Source organism: Diceros bicornis, chromosome 7 (genome assembly GCF_020826845.1).
Source record: "Diceros bicornis minor isolate mBicDic1 chromosome 7, mDicBic1.mat.cur, whole genome shotgun sequence".
NCBI lineage: Eukaryota > Metazoa > Chordata > Mammalia > Perissodactyla > Rhinocerotidae > Diceros > Diceros bicornis.
Window position 1 is genome coordinate 54815405 of NC_080746.1, and position 12999 is coordinate 54828403.

A 12999-nucleotide genomic window follows, 5' to 3' on the forward strand; every position below is an offset into this window, starting at 1 on the left:
AAAGTACAGAGGACTGCGACAATAATAAAAGAGGGCTAACTTCAGCTGGGGGGGAAGGGAGAAGTCAAGAAAGGCCTCTCTGAAGAATTGTCTCATTAATCTCTATATCTGCACTGTCAAGCACATTATTGGTCAAAGAAATTACTCAATGAATATATGATGAATGAACGGACTGATGCTCAAGAAAACTTACCAGTAGGAGTGGTTACCAGTTTAGTTGTCATAATTGCACCATTACTGCTAACCACCATAATAGGGGAATTGCTACTGGTGGGCAGGGTTGCTGTTACTGGTTTGGGTAAAATTTTACTTGGTTGAACTTGTTGTGTGATGATTTTAACACCTTTGAAAGAAGAAAGATAAATCTCAGTGCAAATTATTTTTAAAAACATGTGCCTTATACCAACCCAAGAGGGCAGTAGTTATACATATTTATTCAGTCTTGCTTAAAGAGAAGCTTTTTTCCATATTGATGAAACTCAAATTTTTATTCCCCAAATTCCTATCTTTCCTAATTTCTCTAATTTAGGAATACAATTAAAACATTACAGAAGCTATTAATAAGTTCTTTAAAAAAATCAATCTTTTGTCATGACCATGTCATATAAGAGCTGTCAAACCAGATTAGCCATTGACCTTAATTTTTACAGACAAATAAACAATCTGTTCCATGCAAATACTTGGGATAAAAGGATTAGAATAAGAAGTCAAAAACAAAAGTTAATGTAGCTTTTATATATTTCCAACTACACCAAAGATTTCTCTAACCTCTTAAATTATAGAGGCTGGTGAAAACTATAAACAGTAAGAACATTTTCTTTTTGAACCTTTATTTTTAAATTGACTTCTTTTAAAAGTATTTTTAATAGCTCACTTTGTCAAATACAAAATAAAAGATACACTGTTATTGTACCTACATGAAATATGTATGTGGATAAGAATTTGAAGGCAATAAGTAACAATAAAATAAAAATGTTAGGGTAGTGATGTTATGAATTTTTTTACATTTTTCAAAAATTTTATTTAAATGTTATAATTGTTACATTGACTTTCCAAATGTAAAATGTCCATTTAAAAGAAATCTCTCATGCTAACTATAAATTTAAGTACTCATAATTGTTAACTGAGGAAGGAAATTTTTGATAACACTTTTTCCCCATTAACTTCACTGAAATAATTCGTGGGATAGAATATATTGCCATAGACAACTAAAAATTTTATTACTTTTTTGGATGGTGATTTAGGTTAAGACATCAGAAGACAAATCTATTTATTTAATTGCCTTAAATAATCTTAAATTTCTTGTAGCCAACAAGTAAGTTAAAAATATGACATGCAGGCATAATTAGGAAAATTATTTAATCTCTATGACTCAACTTTCTTATCCATAAAATAAAGATACTATTAGTATATATCTAGAAGGGCTATTGTGAAGAGTAAATAAATCAAAATTGTAAAGCACCTAATAATAGCAAGATTCAGTAAATAAAGTACTATTGTAGAAATAAAGAAATTCTGATAATAAATCATAAATAGTGAAGTTATACAGGAAAAAATGATTTCTAGCATTATCTCATTAATGAATTATAATAATGGTTAAGGCATATAAAAAAAAAGCCCCCAAAGAAATAACTACACAGAAAAAAATTAAAGGAATCATAAAAGACTACTTTGCTCAGTCATATGCAAATAAGCAGAAAATCTGGATCAACAGATAATTTTCTAGAAAAACACTTTTTATCCAAATTGACCTCAGAAAAGAGAGCTACTAAAGAGACAAATTTCCTCAAAACAAACTTTTAAGAGCTCCTCCCTTCTGCCAAAAAACAGCAGGCCCAGATAGTTTCACAGGACAATTCTACAGTCCTTTAAAAAGAAGATAATTCCAATGTATTTAAAACCATTCCTCTTAAAAGTTCTCATCACAATAAAAAAAAATTCTAACTGTGTGGTGATGAATATTAACTAAACTTATTGGGGTAATCATTTTGTAATATATACATATATCAAATCATTATGTTGTACACCTAAAACTAATACAATGATATGTCAACTATATCTCAATTAAAAACAAACAAATATCCAGAGATCTATTTTTGACAAGACAGCATGAGGAGCTCTGTTAACCCACTAACCCCAATGAAATTGGTGAAAATGATAAAAGAACCACCAATAAAAAACTCTGCAAATGGTCCCAAGGAAAATTAAGAAACACCTGTTCGAGAATATGTAGAAAAGTTCAGTAAAAAAGGCAAGATCTGTGGTATTTAAACTAAGACCCATTCCTCCTTCCCCCCAAGTGAGGCAAAGACTTCTCTCCAGACTGCTGCAGTTAAGAACACAGGGTTTCCTCTTACTCCAGCTCCCAGTTGGAGGGCTTTCTTGTGAGGAGCAGCAGGACTTCAGCTTATCTCATCCTGCCCCCAGGTACCTGCTGATAAGGCTAAGTCCAAGACAAGTGCAATCAAGAAGTGGGGGCTCCCTTCTTCTGTCCAGCCCCCAATTTGTGGAACAAAGGCTCTATCTTGGGCATGGCACTGCTGAGAATACTGGGGTTTTGATCAACATTGCCTTGGCTTGTGAGGCGGTAGCTCCACCACCAAGAGAAGCAAACCTAAAGGATCTCAGGCTGCTGCTCATCCTCCCACCCCTGCCTTCACTGAGTGCTCAGCTCCTGGAGCTGAGGTATCATTCAGAGAGAAGCTTGCCATGGACCCTATCCCCAGAGCTCCAGAGCTGCCTCAGAGTAGAAATAGGTCATAAAACAAATAGCTCCTAATCCCTTCATTTGTAAGCGAGCATGGAGAAGTTCAAGCCCAAGGGCACCGTCAAGAACAACGGATGATGTGATGAAAAGCAACTGGAAGGAGATTCATGGATATAATGAAGAAACATTCTAGACTATAGGCCAGACAGCTTGCATGAGAGAACTGAGGAATAAGGAAGCTGAGAGGACCCTTCCTGTGGTCAGAAAAAATATCAAAAATAGATCTCTGAAACTATTTCATCAAAGAAGCCAAAATTTGGTTTGTAGAGCAATTTATGCTGCAGAGCATTGTTGAAAACAATAGAGAAATCAGTTAGTGCAGTTTGGCTGAGTGTGGTCAAGGAATAAGAGGAAGAGAGCCATACCAATACCACTGTCATTTCAGAATGACCGTGGGCATACACAGAGCTGTACCTCCCTGAGGAACAACATCAGAGATTTAAATTCACTAAAATAATTGATCTAGTCACTAAACAACAAATAACCAAGCAAATAATAACAAATCGGTGGGGGGGGCAGGGCCTAGGGGAAGACCAGTACCCAACTACAATATATAATATCTAATATCTATACATGTAATATTTAAAATATCAATATAAATATCCAAAATGTGCAGTTTCCAACAAAAACATTAGGAGGCATGTAAAGAAATAGGAAAATATGACTCAAACACTGGAAAAAAAGGAGGCAACAGAAACCACCTGTAAAAGCAGCCAGATGTCAGATTTAACAAAGAAAAAACTAAATAGAATTAAATATCAGATTATCTCTTCAAATGGTCCATCTAAAGAGAGTTAAAATCAAATCTGTTGGGCCAGTCCCAGTGGCCTAGTTGTTAAATTCAGCACACTCTGCGTCAACAGCCTGGGTTCTGTCCCTGGGCGCAGACCTACAGCACTCATCAGCAGCCATGCTGTTGCGGTAACCCACATACAAAATAGAGGAAGACTGGCAGCAGATGTCAGCTCAGGGCTAATTCTCCTCAGCAAAAAAAAAATCAGAAAACAAAAAAAAAACTTCAAAGTAGCCATCACAAATATGTTCACTAAACTAAAGGAAAACATGATTATAGAAGTAAAAGGGTATGACAACAAAGTTGCATCAAATAGAGAATACTAATAAAGCAATAGGAATTACAAAAAAGAACTAAATGGAAAATCTGGGGTTGGAAAGTACAATAACTGAAACAACAAATTCACTAGAGGGTCTCAAAAGTACATCTGAACTGGCAGAAGAAAGAACTAGCAATTTGAAAATAGATCAATAGAGATTATGCAAGCCAAAGAATGGAGAGAAAAAAGAATGAAGAAAAATGAACAGACTTCAGAGAAATGTGGAACACCATTAAGTGCACCAACATACATGTAACGGAATTACCAAAGGGAAGAAACAGAAAAAATAAGAAATATTCAAAGAAATAATGTCTGAAAATGTCTCAAATTTATTGAAAAGCAATAACTTACACATCCAGGAAGCTCAACAAACACCAAATAGGATAAAGACAGTGATCCACACATGGACACATCATACTGAAAATGCTAAAAGTCAAAGATGAGGAGAAAATCTTGAAAGCAACAAGAGAAAAACAACTTATCACTTACAAGGGAACTGCATTAAGGTTAACAACTGACTTCTCAGTGGAAACAATGAAGGCCAGCAGGCAACAGGATCATGTATTCAAAGTGCTCAAAAAAAAAACTGTCAATGAAGAATCCAATATCCAGCAAAGCTATCTTTCAAAACTGCAGGCGAAATAAAGTCTTTGCCAGAAAAACAAAAACAGAGAGAATCTGTTGCTAGCAGACCACCTTACAACAGGCATTAATGGAAGTTCCATGAATAGAAGGAACAAATAACAAAACAATGATGTCTTCTCTTGCCAGTTATATTCAACATTTTACTAGAGGTTCTAGTCAGGGAAATAAGGCAAGAAAAAGAAATACAAGGCATCTAGATTGCAACAGAAGAAATTACCTCTATTTGCAGATGATATGATCTTTTATTTAGAAAATCCTAAGGAATTTGAAACTACTAGAACTAAAAAATGAGTTCAGCAAAGTTGCAGGATACAAAATCAATACAAAATTCAGTTGCATTTCTATACATTAACAATGAACAATCCAAAAAATAAAATTAACAATTCCATTTATAATAGCTTCAAAAAGAATAAAATGCTTAGGAATAAATTTAACAAAAGAAGTGTAAAATTTATGCTCTGAAAACCACAGAACATTGTTGAAAGAAATTAAAGAAGATCTAAATAAATGAAGAAACATCCCATGTTCATGGATCAGAAGATTGAACATTGTTAAGATGGTAATATTCCTCAACTGATCTACAGAGTCAATGCAATTCCTGTCAGAATCTCAGCTGACTTCTCTGTAGAAATTGACAAGCTGATTCCAAAATTCATATCGAACTGCAAGGGACCTATATAGCTGAAATAATCTTTCAAAAAAGAACAAAAAATGGAGTACTCATACTTCCTGATATCAAAATTTATTACAAACCAATGGTAATCAAAACAGTGTGGTACTGGCATATGGATAGACATATAAATTAATGGAACAGAATTGAGAGTCCAGAAATAAACCTATACATATGGTCAACTGATTTTCACCAAGGGTGCCAAGATCATTCAATGGGGGAAAAATAGTCTTTTTAACAAATGGTATTGGGACAACTGGAGAGCCATATGCAAAAGAATGAAGTGGAATCCCTACCTCACACCATAACAAAATTAACTCAAAATGGATCAAAGACCTAAATTTAAGAGGTAAAACTATCAAACTCTGAGGAAAAAACAGGGATAAATCTTTATGATCTGGCATTTGCCAAAAGATTCTTAAATATGACATCAAAGCATGAGCAACAAAAGAAAAAATAAATTGGACATCATCAAAATTAAAAACTTTTGTGCTTCAAAGGTTCATATCATCAAGAAAGTGAAAAGACAACCCACAGAATGGGAGGAAATATTTGCAAATCATATATCTGATAAGGGTTTAATATCCAAAATATATATATTTTAAAAAAACGCTTGACAACTCAATGACAAAAAGACAACCCACCTAAAAAGTGGGCAAAGGACATAAATAGACATTTCTCCAAGGAAGCTATATAAAGGGTACGTGAAAAGATGCTCATCAGTAGTCATCAGAGAAATGCAAATTAACAACACAATGAAATACCACTTTACACAACTAGGATGGCTAAAATCAAAAAGTCAGAGAATAACAAGTGTTGGAAAGGATGTAGAGAAATTGGAACCCTCACACACTACTGGTGGGAATGTAAAATTCCAAAACAGCTATTTTGGAAAACAGTGTAGCAGTTTCTCAAACAATGAAACATAGAGTTACCATACTTTAGAGTCAGCAATTCCACTCCTAGGTATACACACAAGAGAATTAAATACCCAAATACTTACACACAAATGTTTTCCATAGAATTATTCATTATGGCCAACAGGTGGAAATAATCCAAATGTAGATCAACAGACAAATGGATAAAAATGTGAAATATTATTTAGCCATAAAAGGGAATGAAATACTAATACATGCTACAACATGGATGAACTTGAAACATCGTTAAGTGAAAGAAGCTAGTCACAAAAGAACCTGACTAAAAAGCTAAAAATTTTAGACCCAGTTGCCTAATATGATTCCACTCATAATGAAAATCCAGAATATAGAAATCTAGAGACATATAAAGTAGCTGAGTGGTTGCTTAGGGCTAGAGACATTGTCATGGCGAATAGAAAGTGACAGCTAAAGGGTACAGGGTTTCTTTTGAAAATGATCAAAATGTTCTAAAATCAGCTGTAGTGATGATCACACATCTGTGAATATACTAAATACCATTGAATTGTACACTTTAAATAAGTGTACTAAATAAATATACTAAATACCATTGAATTGTACACTTTAAATAAGTGTACAAATAAGTATGTGAATTATATCTCAATAAAGCTGTTTTTTAAACAAAATTACAGAACATTTTAAAAAATGAAAACTTTACAATTCTTTCTTGGAAGCACACATAACGTTGAAACTGAAGTCTGACAAAGACTGCACACAAAAAGAAAACTACAAACCAATTTCCCTTTGACTATCAATACACTGTATTATCCATACCTCATACTAGGATAAATTCCAAAAGATTTAAATGTGAACTGTGACTAAAAATCTAGAAGCATTAAAAACCACACTGACAAATTCAACTATATAAAAACAAAAAAGATCTACACAGCAGAAGTCTCCATAAATAAACTCAAAAGAAAACAATAAACTAGCAGGAAAATCTCTGCAAATCATGAAGCATACAAAACATTAATTATCCTGACATATAAAGAATTCCTAGAAATTGATCAGAAAAAGAGCACAGTAGAAGAATGAACAATGAATACATGAAGTACACAAAAAATTAAATACAAAGGGCTCTGAAACATATCAGCAGTTGCTCAAACTCACTCTCAATAAGAGAAATGAAAATAAAACAACACTGAGATAATGGTCCCCCCACATCCGATTAGCAAAAATCCAACAGTTTGATAATATACTGGTGGGAACAGGGCACTCTGAGAAAACTGGGACTCAAGTGTACATTACTGACTGGAGTATAAATGTAAAATTCCTATAGAAGAAAATCTAGCAATATGTATCAAATTTTTAAATTCTTCTTTTGACACACTCTTCGGAATCTCACTCCTGGGAATTTATCCTACAGATATACTTACAGACATGCAAAATGACTATGTACAGTCCTGTTTACTGCAGTTTTGTTTGGGGAAAAAAACCAAAAGATTGGAAACAACCTTATAGGAGATTAGTTACATAAATTATGGTATATCCACTGTAGAATATAGAGATAATTTAATTTTATGTACTGACTGCATTGGAAAGATCTCCAAGAAACATCATTAAGGGAGGGGGGGTAAAAAAAGCAAGGTGCAAGTGTTACATTCTACATCTGTGTAAAAAGAGAGGATGAATAAAAATTCAAAAATTTAAATTCGCTTGTATATTCAGAGACTGTGAAAATACATAAGAAACTAAGACCTTTTTTTAATGGTTAGGGAGAAATGGACAGATAGAGGACAACTTATTCACTGTATGACTTGTTATACTTCTCAGTTGTTATACTTCTCAGTTTTTTTTTTTTATTTAGTTTTTTTTTTGGTAAGGAAGCTCAGCCCGGAGCTAACATCTGTTACCAATCCTCCTCTTTTTGCTGAGGAAGGTTGGCCCTGGGCTAACATCCATGCCCGTCTTCCTCTACTTTATATGTGAGACACTTGCCACAGCATGGCTTGATAAGTGCTGCAGAGGTCCACGCCCAGGATCCAAACCTGTGAACCCTGGGTCACTGAAGTGGAGCACACGAACTTAACCACTACACCACTGGGCCGGCCCCTATACTTTTCAGTTTTTGACAAATATATTATTTTCTATTCAAAAGATAAAATAAAATAATTGATTCACAAATAAAAATCTCACCCAAACAGACCTTAGAAACCAGAACATTGCAGAAATTGGAAGTATGATATGTAAACAGAGTTATCAAAATCTCTCTTCTTTACTAAAAAGATAAGGTTATTTCAAATATACAGTAATACGTGGTGAAAAAGTCAAGACTATGATAAGCTACACATGTATATTATGAGATCATGAGCAAACACTAAAAAAACAAAACAAGGGGCCTGCCCGATGGCATAGTGGTTAAGTTTGTGCACTCTGCTTCGGCGGCCCAAACCTTCGGTTTGCAGGTTCAGATCCCGGGCGTGGACCTATGCACCACTTATCAAGCCATGCTAAGGCAGGTGTCCCACATATAAAATGGAGGAAGATGTTAGCTCAGGGCCAATCTTCCTCAGGAAAAAGAGGAGGATTGCCAGTGGATGTTAGCTCAGGGCTCATCTTCCTCACACACACACACAAAAATACACTCAAATTTTTCCAGTAAAACCACAAGAAGGTAAGAAAAGAGAAACAGAGAAAGAAGAAACAGAAGGAACAAACAGAAAACAAATACAATCAATGGTCACTTAACAACGGGGTTACGTGATTTCATCATTGTGTGAACATCATACAGTGTACTTACACAAACCTAGATGGTATAGCCTACTACACATCTAGGCTATACGGTACTAATCTTATGGGACCACCGTCATACATGCAGTCTGTCATTAACCAAAACATCATTAAGCTGCGTGTGACTATAATAAAATGGCACATTTAAGCTCTACCATATCAATAATTACCTTAAATGTAAATGATCTAAATACATCATTTAAAAGACAAAGACTGGCAGAGTAGATTAAAAAATATAACTGCACTATATGCTGTCTACAAAAAATTCACTTCAAATACAAAAACATAGGTAGGTTGAAAGTAAAAGGACGGGAAAAGACATACTATACAAACATTGATCAAAAGAAAACAGGACTGGCTATATAAATAACAGCTAAGTAGACTTCAGAGTGAAGAAAATTATTAGAGAAAATTGGGACACTAAATAATGAGCAAGAAGACCTATCCACCAAGAGGACACAATGTTTCTAAATAGGTATGCACCAAAGATGCCTCAAAATACATGAAGCAAAAACTGAGAGAGCTATTTTTGGGGTATTCAAGTCCAACAATCATAGTCGAGAACTTCAACATCCCACTCTAACCAACTCGTAGAACTACAAGATAGAAAATTCAACAAAGATATTGGAGAACTGAACAACACAATCGACCCAGATGAGCTAATTTATATATACATAAAACACTTCACCCAACAACAGAACAGGTATTTTTTCAAATGCCATGGAACGATCATCCAAGTAGAACACATCCTGAGCCAAAAAACAAACCTCAACAAATTTAAAAGAACTCAAATGATACAGAGTATTTTCTCTGACCATATGGAATAAACTAGAAATCAACAGCAGAAAGACCACAGAAAAGTCTCCAAACACTTGAAATTCAACAACACACTTCTAAGTAATTCATGGGTCAAAGAGGAGGTCTCAAAGGAAATTTAGAAACACACAAACTTGAATGAAAATGAAAACACAACAGGTCAAAGTAAGTGGGATGCACCTAAAGCAGTGCTGAGAGAAATTTACGACATTTATTTCTGTGAATGTACACATAAATGCTCAAGGTTTAGGAAAGAGAAAATGTTTTTACTCAATAATCTAAGTTCCTACCTCAAGAAACTAGAAGAGCAAAGTAAACCCAAAGCAAGCTGAAGGAAGGAAATAGTAAAGACAATAAAATTGAAAACAGAAAAATGATTAAAAAGATGAAACAAAAACCTAGTTCTTAAAAAAATTCAATAAAATTGACAAACCTCTAGCAAGTCTGACAAAGAAAAAGAGAGAGAAGACACAAACCATCAATATCAGGCATGAAACAGGGGACATTAATTTAGATGTTGCAGCCATTAAAAGGATAATAAGAGATTACAACCAACAACTTTACACACATAAATTCAACAACTTAGAAGAATTAAACCAATTCCTTGAAAAGCACAAATTACCAAAACTCAACCAAGATGAAATACATAATCTGAATAGTCCTATAAACCATTACAGAAACTAAATTCATAATTTAAAAGCTCCCCAAAAAAAGAAATCTCCAGGGCCCAGATGATTTCATTGGAGAATTCTACCAAACATTTAAAGAAGAATTAACACCAATTTTATACAATCTCTTCTAGAAAGCAGAAAAGGAAGAAAAGCTTCCAAACTCATTTTATGAGGCCAGTATTACCCTGATACCAAAACCAGACAAAGGTAGGACAGAAAAAATAAAACTACATGCCAATATCTCTCATGAAAACAGACACAAAAATTCTCAACAAAATGTTAACAAATTGGGTCCAGTAATGTATAAAAAGAATTATACACCATGACCAAGTGGGATTTTATTTCAGATGAACAAGGCTGGTTCAACAGACAATCAATCAATGTAATCCAGCATATCAACAGACTAAAGAAGAAAAGCATGATGATATCAATGACACAAAAAAAGAGCCTGCCAAAATCCAACAGGCATTCATGATAAAAACTCTCAGAAAACTAGGAATGGAGGGGAACTTCCTCAACTTCATAAAAAGCATCTACAAAAAACCAAAAGCTGACATCATACTTAATGATGAAACATTGAATATTTTCTCCTTAAGACTGAGACTAAAGCAAGGATGTCTGCTCCCTATACTCTTATTCAACATAGTACTAGAAGTTCTAGCCAATCTAAGAAGATAAGGAAAAGAAATAAAAGGCATAAAGATTAGAAAAGAAGAAATAACACTGTCCCTATTTACAGATGACACAATTGTATATATCGAAAATCCCAAGGAATCTATGAAAATACTCCTGGAACTAATATGTTAGCTTACCAAGGTCAAAGGCTATGATCAACCACATTTCTGTATATTAACAACAAACCTGTGAAAATTGAAGTTAAAATCACAATTCCATTTAAAATCACTCCCAGAAAATGAAACACTTAGATATAAATCTACCAAAACATGTACATGATTTGTATGCTGAAAACTGTAAAAGACAGATGACAGAAGTCAAAAAAGACCTAAATAAAAGTAGAGACATACTGTGTTCATGGACTAGAAGACTCAACAAGATGCCAATTCTCCCCAAACTAATCTATAGGTTTAATGCAATTCCCAGGAAAATCCCAATAAGGTTTTAGTACATATAGATAGGCTTAATCTTAAATTTATATGGAAAGGCAACAGAACTAGAATAGCTAAACTAATTTTGGAATACAAGAATGAAATGGAAGGAATCATTCTATCTGATGTTAGGGCTTACTATACATAGCTACAGTAATCAAGACAGTGTGTCACTGACAGAGAGACAGACACAGAGATCAATGGAACAAATGGAGAACCTAGAAATAAGACCCACACAAATATGCTCAACTGATTTCTGACAAAGATGCCAACACAATTCGATGGAGTTTGATAGCCTTTTCAACAAATGATGCTAAAGCAATTAGACACCCACAGGCAAATAACGGATCATGGACTTACACGTAAAAAATAAAACTCTAAGACTTTTAGGAAAAAAAAAAGTAGAAGAAAAACATTAGGACCAACAGCAAGGCAAAGTTCTTTGACTTGATACCCAAAGCATGATCTATAAATAGAAAAACTAATAAACTGGACTTCATCAAAATCTGTATTAATGAACAACCAGCCCTATTATTGGGATTTTCTTAATAACAAATTCCTCCCCTAACTATGTTGGTTAGATTTCTGAAATCAGTGATGGTATAAGACTCTACAATTGAGGAACTTAAGACTTGGAAAAACAGGTTTAGAGGACTGAGGTTTTGAGTAAATCTAGAAAAGATTTATGAGCATTTTTACATGGAATAAAATAGAATCCAAACTACCCAATAAATATATAATATCATACAGCCTTTATTAGCCATAATAGATTTTGTATAATCCCTACTGTTCCAAAGAGATGATTAAAAATCCATTTTCAGAGTAAGACAAGGATGCCCACTCTCACCACTTTTATTCAACATAGTACTAGAGGTCTTAGCCAGAGCAATTAGGCAAGAAAAAGAAACAAAAGGAATCCAAATCAGAAATTAAGAAGTAAAATTGTCTCTATTTGCACATGACATGATAGTATATATACAGAAAACCGTAAAGAGTCTGACAAAAAACTTGGAGAATAAATAAATTCAGTAAAGTTGTAGGATACAAAATCAATATACACAAATCAGTTGCATTTCTGTACACTAATAACAAACTATCAGAAAGAGAAATTAAGAAAAAACTCTCATTTAAAACTGCATAAAAAAAATAAAATACCTAGGAATAAACTTAATCAAGGAGCTACAAGACCTGTACGCTGAGAACTATAAGACACTAATGAAAGAAAGTGAAGATGACACAAATAAATGGAAAGACATTCCATGCTCATGGACTGAAGGAATTAATATAGTTAAAATGTCCATACTTCCCAAAGTAATCTACAGATTCAATGCAATCCCTATCAAAATTCCAATGGTATTTTTCACAAAAATAGAATAAACAATCCTAAAATTTGTATGGAACCAAAAAAGACCCCAAATAGCCAAAGTAATTGTAAGAAAGAACAAAGCTGGAGGCATCACACTTCCTGATTTCAAACTGTTACAAAGCTATAGTAATCAAACAGTATGGTATTGGCACAAAAACAGACACTTAGATCAATGGAACAG

At 33.9% G+C, this 12999-nt stretch overlaps 1 protein-coding gene across 11 annotated transcripts in view; it reads right to left on the bottom strand.

The window, feature by feature from the left end:
• Positions 1–12999, bottom strand: part of EMSY (EMSY transcriptional repressor, BRCA2 interacting) — an 88440-nt gene that overhangs the window by 38359 nt on the left and 37082 nt on the right. For 10 of the 11 annotated variants that reach the window (XM_058545572.1, XM_058545569.1, XM_058545567.1 and 7 more), the window contains one exon: positions 194–343. The exons of the other annotated variant lie outside the window; for it this stretch is intronic. In XM_058545572.1, coding sequence (XP_058401555.1) covers positions 194–343 — 150 coding nt within the window. The remainder of the gene's footprint in view (positions 1–193; positions 344–12999) is intronic. 11 annotated transcript variants of the gene reach the window in all.